The sequence below is a fragment of the Ambystoma mexicanum genome, chromosome 7q (genome assembly GCF_040938575.1).
Source record: "Ambystoma mexicanum isolate Mex_15411 chromosome 7q, UKY_AmexF1_1, whole genome shotgun sequence".
Classification (NCBI taxonomy): Eukaryota; Metazoa; Chordata; class Amphibia; order Caudata; family Ambystomatidae; genus Ambystoma; species Ambystoma mexicanum.
Window position 1 is genome coordinate 117,139,259 of NC_090941.1, and position 15,219 is coordinate 117,154,477.

Consider the following 15,219-nt stretch of genomic DNA (forward strand, 5'->3'; position numbering starts at 1 on the left):
ACAAATCAAAAACCATTATAATTACAAATGACAATATACATGCACTAAATCCCATTCAATGTGCACAATTATATTCAAGAGTTAATAACCCAGTGTAAAAATACAAAGCTAAAATAGATAAAAATGACTTAATACAATACATTCCACTTAAAATTGCAGGGTACATAGCCCCAACACTTTAAAGAACCTATCAATGTTGGTCTTTCCACATAATATAGTGGCGCAATTATCATTAAGAATCAAGTAAATACATTAATATAAATTGAACCATAAGGAGATATACATAGCACCACAACCTTCTCCTCCATGCCTGCAGCACATAGTTTGTCAAACAATGTGGGGCCAACTGGATTTCACCCGCTAAGCACAGCTTAAGGGCATCATTAACTCTTCCAATGCTGTGTTGGTTAAGAAGAGGTTTCAGGTACTTTTTCCTGATGTCTAGGTACCTCTGGGAGGAAAAAATGAAATGGGCTCCACTTTCCACAAAGTTCTGGCAATGCTGGCAATCTGGTGAGCTATTCTCATTCCATTCATTTCTCAAACCTGCAAGTGGCAAGATGCCCATTCGCAATTTCATATAAAGTGCTCTCATAAGCTTGGGCTGCATCACATCCAGGCGCCCTTCAAAGCCATGAGAGTTCTTCAAAAGTGAGTAGCTAGCTACTCAAGCTGATCGATTGTATTCAGTTGACTGGGGTTTATCTTTCCCATCTCTTTGCATATGCCACCTTCAATTTCACGTTGAAAAGCGTTGGGATGAATTCAGGGTTAGTCCAAAGGTTACTCCACCCCACACTGCTCAATTCACTCTTTATGGCCACAAACCAAGCGAGGCTCCGACCACCATCCTGAGATAGTAGGTCCTAATAGCCTCTCTAAATTTGCCAAGATTATGAATTGACCATACACAGGCCCAGAAATATACAAGTTTCGCGCGGCACATGTAGCCAATACTTTGCACATTCGTATCCATGAAAATTGGAATAATGGAGAGTTCACAGTCAACCCCAGGCAACCCCCGGGAAGATGTCAGGAATGTCTGCTCTGCGACCTGTAGTTTACCAATGTTCGTGGAACTGTGCAATGTGTATTTCTGCAGTGCAAAGTCACTTTGTACTGCAAAAAGGACTTTGCACTGACTTTGCATTGCAAAAAAACACTTTGTACAGTTCCATGAATCAGAGTTTGTGTCGGCAGTGCAAAGTCACTTTTCAGCAGTGCAAAGTCACTTACTTTGCACCTTGCAAAAAATTCCATGTGTGCAACTAGACAGGATTTTATCATGTGGGATTGCTGCATTCTAAAGACAGAGGTGATGTGCAAAGTATGAGATGCTGGAGACACATTATGTATGCAGTATATACTAAATGTTATCATGGGGATAGGATAGCTGCATACTAATGTCTCAGGTAGGCTAGCCTTACATTTCATCCTATTGCAAACATTGTCTTCCTCTTTATCTCCCTAAATATGCAGCTACCATTTCAATATAATTGAATATATTTAGAATTTCAGTTGATACCCATACAGTATGTTATGTTATGTTGATTTATACCGTGTACCACTACCACCTAGTGGCAGTCTCCAGGCGCGCTCGCGTGGCTATGCAAGAGAGGGAGGTGGGGAGGTTAGTGAGGATAGAATGAGAGGATAGGTTCAGAACCAGGAGGAACTGGCGTTGGTGAGTGTTGTTTTGCATGTGGGAGTTGGTGCGGGAGGTCACGTGCGCTGTCACCGTCTGTGTGAGAATCAGTGCCTCGGGTGTGTGAATGTGTTTTTGTTGGTGTTAGTGTGTTGTGGTGGGTTATGGTTATGCGCACTTGTTAGATAGTGTCAATAAGGGAAACAGAGTCGCGGGCGGACGTAGCTGTAAGACTATCTGATGTCTTGGTGTGTGCTTGCGTTGTTGACAGCTTTATGGACTATGTGGGGTGGTTCACTCTAGGTGTGATTCCAGCATTTCAGAGATGATGGGTGTGAACATAGAATTGATTCTTAGTTTGTTTATGCGTAGTGTAGCTAGCCCAAGGTCTGGTATAGTGGTGTTGGTTATGTTGGAGGAGCAGGAAGGGGAATTGGGTTAGTAAGTCTGTCGGTTTGTTGGAGCATCTGGTGTGACTCTTTGGTTGCCGCTTCATGGTATCTAGCCAGGTTCTCGGTTGTGCTTCATCAGCACATCTCGCCTCCTCTCTAGTTGTTTGTCTGAGATGTTATTGCTGATGGTGTCCCTTTGCAGTTGTCATTGTCTGTTGAATAGCCAGGTTTTGAGTCATTTCCTGAAGGTGATGATGTGTTCTTCTGTGGTTCTAATTTCCTTGGGCATGATGTTCCAGAGGTTAGCAATTAGACATGAGAACGCTGTTCCGCCGAATTTCCTTTCTTTTATAATGTGTTGCCTCTATTTTTAGGTTGTTGCTGGATCTTAGGTTCCTTCTTGGGTGGTACTGGCTAATCTTGTCTTAAAGGAATTCAGCTCCTTGTCTGTGCAGGGCTTTGTGGGTAATGCAGAGTGTTTTGAATTTGATGTGTTTTATTACTAGTAGCCAGTGTAGGCTTTTCAGTGCAGAGCACCACAGGTCCAAGGCTCCCCCTCCAGTCTTTGCACTTGCCTCCGGGCCTCTGCACTCTGCTCAGTGCCACAGCACTTTCCGAATACGTTCCATGAGAGTGGTAACCTCTCTGCATTTAACCCAGGGTCCTGATGGACTGGGCGCACTTGTTCCCCCTCAATCACCCTTGCACTGCCTGTCTGCGCACTTGCATGACTTGAACGTACTAGGCCTAGTAAGATCGTTTGTCCTGTCCTCCCCCTTTGTCTCCCCTCCCAAGACTGGTTCTGCCTGAAACACCTCTGTATAGCCGAGTACAATCTAAAATGTCGCCAGGCCTAGTACGGTAGCTTTTTGTTCTGAATGTTCTTTTCCCTCTCCCCCCCACCCCACTCTCCTCACTCTATTCATGCATTTGCACAATCTGAACTGTCACTAGGCCCAGTACGGTAGTTTAATGATTGTATATTCTTTTCCCTCTCCTCCACCGCCCTCTTCTCCTCCGTTCTTGTCATGCACTAGTTGAAATGCCATCAGGTCTAGTATGCTAGTTATTCTTGTTAGATCATTCGGAAACCTCAAGGCCTAAGAATGACTACTGTATTCCCTTGTTCCCTTCCTGCCTTGAAGCACTTTGAAACACTTCACTTGTGTATAAGCGCTTTTCAAATAAACAATTACAATTACAATTAGATTTATTTTCAGGTCTTTCGATATCGAAAGGAGTGCTGATTCTGTTCCTGTCATTGGTCTGAAGCCAACTTGTGACCAGTCGGGTATTACCTTTGTTTAGACGTATTTAAGTAGGATGTTGTACACATGGTTCTCCAGGATCTTTTCTGGGTAGTTTATTAGTGGTTTAATGTATGCTGATTTGAAGGCGGATGGTACTATTCCTCTTTTCAGTGATAGATTCATTAGGTTCCAGAAGTGTGTTGCTGGGGTTCTGTGATTGAGGATTCCTTTGAAGATGTCAAGGTGGCAGGGGTCCCTTGGAGATCCTGCAAAGTTGGTGTCCTTGATCAGTGGGGCAAAGGTTTCTTCTGTGATTGGTTCTAGGCAGGTGAGTTCTGTAGTAGTATGTGTTTCGCCCGGTTTCTGTGGTTCGGCAGTTGTGGTTGTATTTGCCCAGGCTTTGTTGATGGTCTCATGGATTGCGTCTATTTTTGATCTCAGGTAGTTGGTGATGTTGCCACAAAGTGCTTGTGTCGGGATGATGGAATTCTTGCAGGAAAAGTTTTTTTTAACTCTATGATGATTTTGAGTTCTTTCTGTGGATTGTTTGCCAATTCTATCTTTGTGGCGTAATAGTATTTGTTTGCTTTGAGGAGTGTTGTTGTATAGTTTGAGTTGTCTTTGGTATTTTATTTTGTCTTGTCGATTATATTGTTCTCTCCATTTTTTTCCATTTTGCGGTTGTTTGTTTTTTAGTTCTTTCAGTTCTCCTGTGAAACTTATTGCAGCCAGGTTTTTGGTGTTGCTTTGTTTTGCTGGTGCCAACTGGTCTAGAGCCTTGGAGATCCAACTGTTGAGTGTGTTTTCTGCTGTCTCAACAGTTGTTTCGGTGGGTTCTTTTCTGCTTGGGAGGGTCGAGTCTAGAAGGTTTGTTAGGGCCTATAGATCTAGGTTATTCCAGTTTCTTTTCTTGATGGCATGGAGCATTTCCTTTCAGGTGGTAGGTGGGCTGGGGATGTGATGTAGAATGGCATCAAGTAGTGGTCGCTCCATACCATCGGTGTAGGTGGCGCAGATGTGCATAGTCCTTTCTCTGCAGAAAATTACATCCAGGGTGTGTCCGGCGTTGTGGGTGGATCCATTTACTATTTGCGTGAAATGCAAAGTTTGCAGTAGTGCGCAGAGTGAGTTTGCTGTGGATTCATTTTGTTTTTCGGACCAGATGTTGAAGTCTCTCAGTATGACTAGGTTGTTGTGGTAGGTTGAAAAAATGGCAGCTGCATCCGCTAATATTGTTGCAAATTTGGGGTTGTAAGATGGTGGTCTGTAGATTAGGAGGAATACTATGTTGGTTTGGTCATTGAGTTCTATCTTGATGAGGAGGGTATGAAAGTCTTCTACGTCGGTTGTGATGAGTTGAGATGCTCGGATATGTTCTTTGTGTATGATCGAGATTCCGCCTCCTCTTTGGTTTTCTCTGTTGGCGTGTATTAATTTAAAGTTGTCTGGCATGGCTTCATTTGCTGTGGCTTTGTAGTTGTCTAATAGCCCGGTTTCTGTAAGAAAGAGCACGGCTGTGCCTCCTTCGCTTAGAAGGTTATGGATTTCTATTGAGTGTTTTTCCATGGATCTAATGTTGAGAAGGGTGCAGTGTAGTTTGTTTGATTTTCCTTTCAGGTTGTTGCTTGTGTTGTCGATTCGGTATGTTGTTGGTTGGGTTTCCGTTGCTGATGATTCTCTCCAGGCTGAGCCTGTTGGGGGTTGAAGATCTTTGGTGATCAGTCTCTTCATCGAGAAGACTGATAAGTTTAATGGCAGGATTGCGTGGTTTTGGTTAGTTCCGGTTGGTGTACTGTGTTGGTACCCGTCCATTGTTCCAGTCTTTGGTGATGTAGGGCATGTAGAGGGTAATGGATTCCAGTTTGTCCCTGATTCTGGTTGGGGTATTGTCTATGGTGTAGTCTGGGTTGGGGTGGTCTATCAATTGTCGTGTTGCGTTTGGCGCCCAGGATGCGGTCTGTATTAGTAAAGCTCATTGCCTGTCGGTTTCTTGTTGCCGGTCCGTCTCTTCTTACCAAGCAGTCGTATGTGGAGAGGTAGCAAGCAATGTAGTCTGTCTTTGCTCTGTTCTTTGTATGTGCCCTCAGGACGTCTGGCCTGTTCTTTAACCAGTTTTTAGTAGTTGTGTGATCTTGCTGGTCAGCACCATCCTGCGCCTTGGGGGTTTCCTTATTATTTCTTTTGTCCATTCTAGTATTTTAGTCTTTCTTGTTTCGAGGCATGGTGTTTGGGTTGTGGGTTGTATTCCTTTGAGTGGGCCTCCTCTTTGGAATTAAGTGTTTCCTGGTCCTTGGGATTCAGTCTTCGCTGTTTGTGGTTAGTTTTTGCTTGTAGTTGGTGAGGTTGTGGATTGTTGAGCCATGGCTTGTAGACCCTTGCGGTTCGGGTGTTTACTGCTCTTTCCTTTCTGGCTGCTATGTGGCTTTTGTTGTTTATTTTGGGGGTCCTTTGGATGTTGTTGTTGAACCAGGGGTAGTAAACCCTTGCGGTTCGGTCTTTACTGGTATTCCCTTTCTGGCTCCACTGTGGGTTTTTTGGGGGTGTTTATCTTGAGGGTTGCTTGGTTTGTGTTGTGTTGTAAAAAGAGGACGGGCTGTTGGAAGGAATGAAGACATATTTGGTACTATATTTTGGATATAGTAAGATAACCAGTGCTCTGGATGCTATGTTTTTTAAAGTCTCAAATAGCCTGGTCTCATTATGTCTTTTGCAAACTTGGTAGGTGCTGCTTGGTACAAACGAGATTGTTTTATGGAAATTAGTTGTCATTAATTTAGTTTTTAAATGATTTAACCACTTTTTACAACTATCGCTTTTATAAAGATGTATGTTCTTTCCAATGACAATGTTTACGATACTGATGTTATGCTATTATGGATGGATTTTTTTATCCAAATACAGCTGTGTTTCACTTTGACTAGAAAGTGCCAAAGCAAACCATAAGAGTTGCAGGTAAACGCCAAAGGGGGTTACTTCCCTAGTCTTCAGTATCCAAGAAAGCTTTGATCATACCTGCGTGATGTCTTAGTAGCTACCTTACCCACTTAACATTGGCCTATAATGGCATTGTATGAAATAATGGGAACAGGGAGAAAGAAATCTAATCTACCCACTGAAGGAGGCTTCAAATATCTATGTTCAACACCCATCGCTTATGTGCTAGAAACAGTGCATTGTGCCTGCCTGCGATTCGCATTTCCAATGTTCAGTAATGAATCCTGTGTTAACAGCCAGTATTGAAAGAAATGTGAATTATTTTTAATACAGGGAATGACCATCTCAGCAATAGAGCCCACACCCTCAGCTATTTGAACATAAGTAGATCACTTCCATGCCCCTAGGTATAAAGGTACACCTGTTTTTCATTTTTTACAATTTAAAGGCATCTCACAACATGCATGTGTAAAGGAGGCAACACATTGGCCTGCCCTACAAAACAAAAAGCACATGGTTTTTGCATAGAGATGATGGCCATGTAGGATCTGTGATTATAGGACTGGAAGGAAGTGGTCAGCATGGATCGACCTTGCGGTTCTAACCTCAACTTAAATCCTAGGGTTTTCTACTACAAGCTTGAAAAGCCTATACCGCCTGTGGAGAAGGAGAGGTCAGCTTTTGTGAAAGGTCCCATGGGGGGGGTATCTGCACGCCTCAAAAAAGCGGATAGAGAAAGTACTCAGGAACACACAGATTTAAAAGGCACTCCAAATAATCCATACAGTGTGCATGAAATAAGACGTGTGGTATTCTCACCTCTGGAATCCCGGATCCACAGGCATAAGGGGCAAATACTCTGACCAGGGAGACTGCCAGGAAAGCGAATGACAGGGCCCACAGAATGTAGAGAAAATAGTTCAGAATATATGCACTGGCACCCTGGGAAAACAACAAGAAGAAAGATGCTTTAGTTCAGGTTATTAGATTATACACATTATAACCATAACCATGCCAGTGTTACTGATGCTCGAATGGAAGCTGAAGCTTGTAAAAAATAAATAAAGCACAATATGATTCAATTCTATAAAATCCTATAAAAATCCTATTTATAATTTTCCATTTTGACAGTACGTGTCCTCTTGAGAGGTATGTGCGTGTGTGTGTGTGTGTATGCGTGTGCGTGCGTGCGTGCGTGTGTGTGTGTGTGTGTGTGTGACACACACTTATCTTCCCCATTTCCGCTTTCGTATCTCCTCCAAAACGTTTCTTCAGAAACCGGAAGCCAGCATAACAGGGCCACATTTCATCAGGTTATGAGGTAGGGTTGGGTAGAGACACTTGTGAAATGACTCTTTAAAACTCACTTCCCCATGCCTTTGAATCTCTCAGAGGAATTGTGGGTGTTTTGCATGGACTGTGGACCTATACACCTAAATGTCTCTTGATAGTCAGACCAGAAAGAAATTGTTCCTGTGCTCTTTGCAGATTTAGAGCTGCGAGTCCTGAAAAAGCATTGCAAAACGTGTCTTCAAAGAGAGGAGGGTTTTCAGGAGGAAATCCACCAGGGACGTCATGTATGGATCGCCAGGGATCGCACCTGCGAACCTGAGGTTTCAGGCCTCCCTTGCTACCCCTCTTCGCTCCCTTGCTACCCCTAAAAACACTATTTAAAAAAATAGTGTTTAAATGAGGCTCCTTGGCTGTGTCCAGCAGCATGTGGCTCTTTGTTTCTCGAGTGGCTGGTGTTCTGATAGCTATAGCTGGTAGAATAGCTCAGTGGGTTGAGCACTCATTGCTACAATGTGTGTTTGAGATCTGCTTGTTGGGGGTTCGACTCCCGGCAAGGTCAACTCAGCCTTTCATCCTGCTGAGGTTGATAAATGAGTACCAACACAGGTTGGGTGATATTGTACGCATATTTGTTCTATATGAAGCGCTTAAGCGTGTCATATAATAGCACATCATTATCATTTGGGCTTGGACGTCTGCTTGCATTCACAGTCATTTGGTAACATGGGCCTATACGCACTAATATTAACGATATATATGGTGATTCATTCTTGTATGGAATGTATATCACTTTACAGTGATATCCTAACCATATTATTCGTACTGTACTTATAAACAATGCTATGTGATGCCACTTCGTGGTTTGTGAAGGGGTGAAAGGTTGTGTTCCATCGCTGCCTGGGATGTCACTCTGGAGGGGGGGTGGCGTAAAATGACATCACTTCCTGTGATGTCATCAGATGTCAAGGGCTGTGTGATGTCACTTCTGCTACTACTGGCATTTTGATGGAATGACATCTCTGAAAGCCACCCCCTGGAATAATAGAGAAATTGAATAACATCACCCCCATGACAGCCCGCCCCATCCCTCCTATAACAGACTCCACGCTATTGTACAGATCTCCAAATGGAATGTCTGTGTACACTAGTAGATACTTCATATAGGTTTCTCGCTGGGTACATATCCCCTGCTGCACGTGACCTCATACCCCTTGGCAATTGTGATTTATGAGTAAGGCTCCCAGTTTTCCGTTTTAAGGGATTTTTACACATAAATACAGATGGAAATCAATCTTCTTTCAGTATGTATTTATTTATAAAAATGCAAAAAAAGGAAAAAACAGGCCTTTCTGCTTAGTTCCTTATGTTGCAATCATGCATCGTAGGCCAATCGCATTGCAGATTGGCAGCATGAAGAATGTAAAAGTTGTATAAAAATAGCATTAAAGTTCAAATTGCTGACAACATATACCTTAAATCAGCAGCAATCGCAGGAACAACCATTTGTAGTTATGGTAAAAATTGAGATGGCATTTACTTCCTGCTTGTGTGCTTTAATAAAAGCATTTTTGTATTCAAATAAATGCAGAAAAATACTCGTTGAAAATTATCTTTTTATGACTAAAAAGAAATGTGGATAAAAACAGACAAAAAGTTAAAAAATAAATATGGAAATATACAGACGGAAATGGCAGAAAAATAAATACCATAAAACCGGGAGCCTTATTTATAAGCTGTGTATTGTTCACTTTTGTCCCCTTTTGCGCAGTCTCACCATGACGTTGGTTATACTCCAGTCACACTACCCCACTATTCTAAGGAACCTGGTAAACACTGTACAGTTTTATCTCGAGCCGCTATGTTCTCTATGACAAATAAATACAAATAGAAAGAAGGAGGGAGGAAGCCAGAAAGGTGGCATCAACAACATGTTAGGGGTCAAATAGGGTACTACAGCATGTCAAACACTGTAAGAAAACTCAATGCGCTAATACTACTTGCCATCATCATCATCAACGTTTATTGCGGATGACGTATATCCTTAAAACCAGAGGTAACTACAAAAAGAATTCATCTAACTACTCCAATACAACAAAAAACGTAAGCACTTTCAAACCCACAATAGATTCCAGACAATAAATATAAACTCATCATTCGGGTGCAAGTGCAGTCAGATAAAACATACACAAATACAGACGTTGCTGGTAGCTAAACTGTTCCATAAATCCTCAGGATAGGCTCTAAATAAATCCTGGTCTGCCTTAATTTAAAAACGGGGTTAAAAAAAGTTGCCAGTCTAAATAAATTCTATTGATCATGCATATTTAATGTATAGTACAAGGCCTGTATATTTATTTAATGTATTTATTTATTTATTTATTTATTTATGGGATTTATATAAGCCCGCCAAGCCCGAGGGCATCAGGCCGCTGGTTACAGCAAGAAGGAGCGGACACAGGGGGAAGAGGGGGAGAAAGAGTCTTAATTGAAGAGGTAGGTTTTAAGCTGCTTCCCGAAGCTGCCATAGGATGGTTCTTCACAGAGGTGGCCAGGGAGCTAATTCCAGAGTGCAGGTGCACAGGCTGAGAAGCTGCCCCCACCCCTTTTTGCAGTTGAACCTGGGGGTGATGAGGCAGCGTTTGTAGGCAGTGCATTGTGGCCTTGTTGTAGTGTGTCTTCTGATTTTTGTTGCCAGGCAAGAGGGGGCATTGTTGGAGAAGCAGTGGTGTGTTATGGACAGGATCTTGAAGTTGATCCTACCCTTAACTGGAAGCCAGTGGGCACATCTCCTGGCTCTGGATATGGGGTCATGCTTCCCGATGTCAAGCGCTGCTCTCAGTGCATTTTTTTGGATTGACTGAAACTTGCGTAGGTTTTTTGCAGTACAGCAGAACAGAGAATTGCAATAGTCACGTTTAGAACAGATAAGTGAACAAGCTACTTCTAGCCGGTTTTGTGAGGACAGAAAAAGTCTGCTGGCTGTGGTGAGCTTAGTGGCATAGCCTGACGTTGAGGCAATGTGGTTGGTTTGACGCGTCATTTTGATGGTGGAGTCCAGATAGACACTGAGGGTTTTTATGGCGGTGGCAATGGGAATTATATGGACATTTATTGTGAAGGATTTGTAGTCCTGATGGAGCTTTGCTAGTCTTGCTGGGGGGCCCACGAGAAGGAGCTCAGTCTTCTTGTCATTGAGTCAGAGGAAATGTGTTGCCATCCAGGTTTGGATTGTTTCATAGAGGCAGTTGACCTTGAGTGAGGCTGCTGTGTGATTGCCTGAGAGAGGGAGGAGGATCTGGTTGTCATCCGCATAGTTGGTGTATGAGACCCCTAGTAAGTTGAGGTGGTCGAAGAGAGGCTTGGTGTATACGTTGTATAGTGTGGGGGAGATGCAGGAGCCTTGTGAGACACCACAGGCTACGTGGGTCAGGTGCGCCAAGGATTCTCCAGAACATATTCTGGAGGTCCTGTCAGCGAGGAAGGGGGTGACCCATTTAGCAGAGTCCGGTGAGAAGTGTGCTGAGGATGTGAGGTGGTGGCAGAGTGTGTTGTGGTTGCCCAGGTCAAGCATGGCAGAGAGGTCTAGGAGCAGGAGTAGGGAGACGTTGCCTTGGTCATTGGCAGCATCAAGCTGATTTTTTAGGTCTAGTAGTTCAGTCTCCGTATCATGTTTGAGCCGGAACCCACACTGGCGGGAGCCTAAGATATGGTGAGACTCAAGGAAGTCCTGGATTTGCAAATAGGTGACGTATAACATTCTTAAATCTAGCAGCTTTGTTTATAGGCACCAACCGGGTGAGCCTCAGTGTGTCACACCAGGGACAGAACTGCACAAAATGAAGAGTGCATTCTGGCAAGCCCATGCTACATTCACAGAAATACTGCCTCCTACTGCCGCCTTGCCTACAGGCCAGATGTTCCTTCAGTGGACACTTGTCAAGATCTCAGCAATATGTCTCCTATGTACAAAGATGGCAACCAGATCAAGTTAAGGTATCAGCCGCACTGGGGCGGTTCACGCTAAATACATTATTTCCGTGGACATCGAACTATGTTGCCACCATCTCTTATTCCACCTCTGCATAAGTAAAGTGGAATTGAGTATTGTTTTAGACAAGGGTGGCATCATAAATGAATTTTCATTCCAATGACATAGATATTTATTCCTATTATGAAACCACTTGATATTAAAGACTTCCAGCATAGGCTTTAGCACAAAGTATATCTACATAATGAATTCTCTTCAGACATACAGTGCTGAACCCATGCCCTTGCACACTGTAACATAATAGGATCCCCCACCAAACACACGCCTTTTAGTTTTTTACTATCCCCTTACCATGTTTACATGTTATGCCTCTTCCCTGAAGAATTAGCAAAATCGATTTAAATAAAGTAGAGGCAAATGTTGACAAGTAAATGCAGGAGAAGTAAAGACATGTGACCCACATAAAGTTCACTACGGGCCACAAGATGGGGAGACATTTATTTTCTTCCCAGGAGTCCTTTTAAATACCCATTTTCAATTTCACAAAATCTCTTGCAAGAATTGCTGGCCCGCACCTCACTGCCATAAGTGGCCTCACCTGGTGTGATTCCAGAGTTGAGGGTAAAGCTGCCCTACTCGTATACAATCCAGCCATTGGCCCAATGGTTTGCCTCATCGTCAATTTAACTTGGTTGACGTGGGTGACCCACGATAAATATAAGAAAAGCGGTTCCTGGTGATAGTTTCGAATGGCAAAGTTTTGAATAAAAATGTGTTTAAAAAATGCATTTTTTTTAATGGGGGGTCCCCCAGCCTCCGTTTTTTACCCCTTAACACCCATTTTAGTAAAAAAAAACCTTTACCTACAATAAAATGATGCATTTTTTTCGAATCTTTTGTCATTCGAAACAGGAAAAGCATAATCGCAAGTAATTTCGCCATGTCACCAATTCCTATGGTTCGTTGCCAATCATTTACACCGCCCTCAGGACTTGAACTACGGTCCCTAGGTTTGCAGGTTTGGAACTTCACCACACTACCAAATCAGCTGATGATATGATATGACATGATATGGCATTTATAATGTGCCTATACACAACGTTTTCCAGCGTGAGAGGGTCTGAACAATAGCATACAACTAAAGGTGAAATGTCACATTTCGGGACAGCATGTTCCCGGGGAAAAAAAAATAATTGTATCTTGGAGTTTAAAACATGCACACCATTTAACATTTCCAAAACACTAGTACAAGAAAATATCCTCTTGGTTTGTTGTGTGCGTTGATTTTATGAAAGTCAAATGACATTCGTCCTGTGCAATTTGTAAGGTTATGCAAAGCCAACTGAATGCACTTTGCATATTTCCCCTTGATATGCTCATTTCTGGTGTCACCAGATCCCATTGTGAATGTTAATGAGTCCCCCCCACTTTCTTTTTTAGGACTTGACCCCTGATGGCAGGGATGTGATTGTAATCTGCAGATCAAATGCTCGGCTTTGGTCAGGGATTATGTAGCCTTTCAAACCTCTGAGGTGGGTAAATTAAATGCAAGTCTTTGAAAAAAGGAAAGGCCTGTGGCGGAGGCATTCAAAAGTGAAGCGAGCCTTTCATAGGCCGCAATTGATCGATTGTCTTCCGACTGTACTTCGTCTATAAATGCTTACTATTGGCAAAGTGAGTCGCATGAATCTGCCTCTGGTCCAACCTGCAGGTGAAACACCTAGAGGAGTTGTAGGGACAGTTACAGACACCTCGTAGCAACCTGCAGCTCTTAGAGGCCTTTTGTGTAGTCTGTAGGTCACAGGATTTAATCCAATCGGGCCAACTCAGCCTTCAATTTGTCTGTGGTCAATACAATGATGAAAAGTAACACCTACCATCACAACAATTCAGTCTGTGCTCTGTATTTTATAAACACTGACTACTGTGTGAACAAACTCTGAGATAGCTGAGTGGTTTAATTTACCTGCTCTTGAAGTATGTGCTTGTGTACAATCTGCAAGCTACAGTTAGGGACACCTCAGTCTTGTCTGCCTCTGAAGTTGATCACATAAGTACTATTGATTTGGGCAATGTTAACAGCTGTCATCAAAGGTTACAATAGTTTATGTAGTCAACCAGCCAAGCTTCAAACTTATTAACAGCACTTCAGGGCCAAATTCACAAACTCGTGTTCCTGCTATCATTTGCTGGTACACACAATTAGGGCAAGCTCCAGAATTCTCTGGCCTATTTGACTTAAAATGTGACTCTGCTTTGACATATAGCTGTACATCTGCAGATTCAATGCTTTGAGGCAGTGCAGCGTCAGAATGCGAACAGAGGGCACGTTGCGGTAGGCCCTTTGCACACGCCTCATCAAGGGTCTACGCAGATTCAACCACATAACCCCAGCCCTTCACTGGCTCCCAGTGCATGCACAAATCACCTTCAAGCCTTTCTGCATCAACTATAAGGCAGTCGCCCCTAAGTCACCCAGCTACTTCACAAGAAACTCTGCATCTACGGCAGACAGCGCACCACCAGAAGCCAGGACAAGTGCAGACTTGAAATCCCTGCTGCAAATAGGAAAGGACCAGAAAACAATCCTTCTCTGCCTACGTCCCAAGACTATGGATCCTCCTTCCCATCACCATCAGACGTAACCCCACGCTCCTACAATTCAGAAATGAATTCAAGACCCACCTCTTCAAGGAGTCTCTCCTCCTCAACACCTAGGCCATCACATTGCCCATTGTGCCACCTGACTTGCTAGATGCCACCCACCCCTCTGCTCCCTGCCACCCAGTACAGATGTACCCCTCTCCTCCGTCCCCCTGTATCCTACCCCCTGGTGTATATCTGTTCAGTTGTTACCACTGAAAAGTGTTTGGTTACGCATCTGTAATGTGGTACACCTCTGTAAAGTGCTCTGTTATGTATCTGTCTCTTTAAAGCGCTCTGTTGCTTCTCGAAGCTAGGTCAGCGCTCAATAAATAGCATAATAATAATAGTAAAAATAAAAGAGGGATGTGCAACCTTCTGGGGCAGTACGCCGTAGTACTCAGCTCCCTCCTCCTAGTCTCCTCTGCCCTATACCATTATGGAAGCCGTATAATTGGTGCTCAATTCATTTGCTCCACTTTTTTGCACCAGTGTAAAGCTTTGATAATTTGGCCCCTGAACGGCAGAGAGCCTGGACCAGAGAAAGTCCACTAGAACGTACAATGTTGAGGTGATGAAGGGAGGAAGCCCTGGCGAGAGGCAAGATTTGAGAAATGTGGGAGAGTACAGAAGGATTGGGTTTAGTAGGGAGAGAATTATTAGAGGAGAGTGTAACCAGCTTGGAGAGGGGCTCAGGGGTACCATCTGGATAGAAGAAGAAAAGTGGGAAGAGCATAAGGAGGGTCTGAGATTTACAGGGTGAGTGGAAGAGATTGCTTGTGAAGAGGGAAAGGAAGAAACTGTTTGTGATGAGAAAGAGAGGAGTCCAACATTGGAAGGAAGTGAAGGGTACCAGGTGGGAAGCAAGAGGAGGAAGTAGTGGCCAGACAGAGGGAGCAGTGAAGCTACGAGAGAGAGAGAGAGAGAGAAAGAGATGAGGAGAGAGAGAGAGAGAGAGAGAGAGAGAGAGAGAGAGAGAGAGAGAGAGAGAGAGAGAGATGAGGAGAGAGAGAGCGAGAGAAAGAGGAGGAACTCAGAACTAGGAAATAGAGAACACTTGTTGGGAAAGTGAGG

The 15,219-nt window shown here is 43.4% G+C and overlaps 1 protein-coding gene across 1 annotated transcript in view; it reads right to left on the reverse strand.

Annotated features, from left to right (window-relative positions):
- CLCN4 (chloride voltage-gated channel 4) overlaps positions 1-15,219 on the reverse strand; it is a 336,781-nt gene that overhangs the window by 84,390 nt on the left and 237,172 nt on the right. The window contains exon 6 of the mRNA XM_069640618.1: positions 7,041-7,163. Coding sequence (XP_069496719.1) covers positions 7,041-7,163 — 123 coding nt within the window. The remainder of the gene's footprint in view (positions 1-7,040; positions 7,164-15,219) is intronic.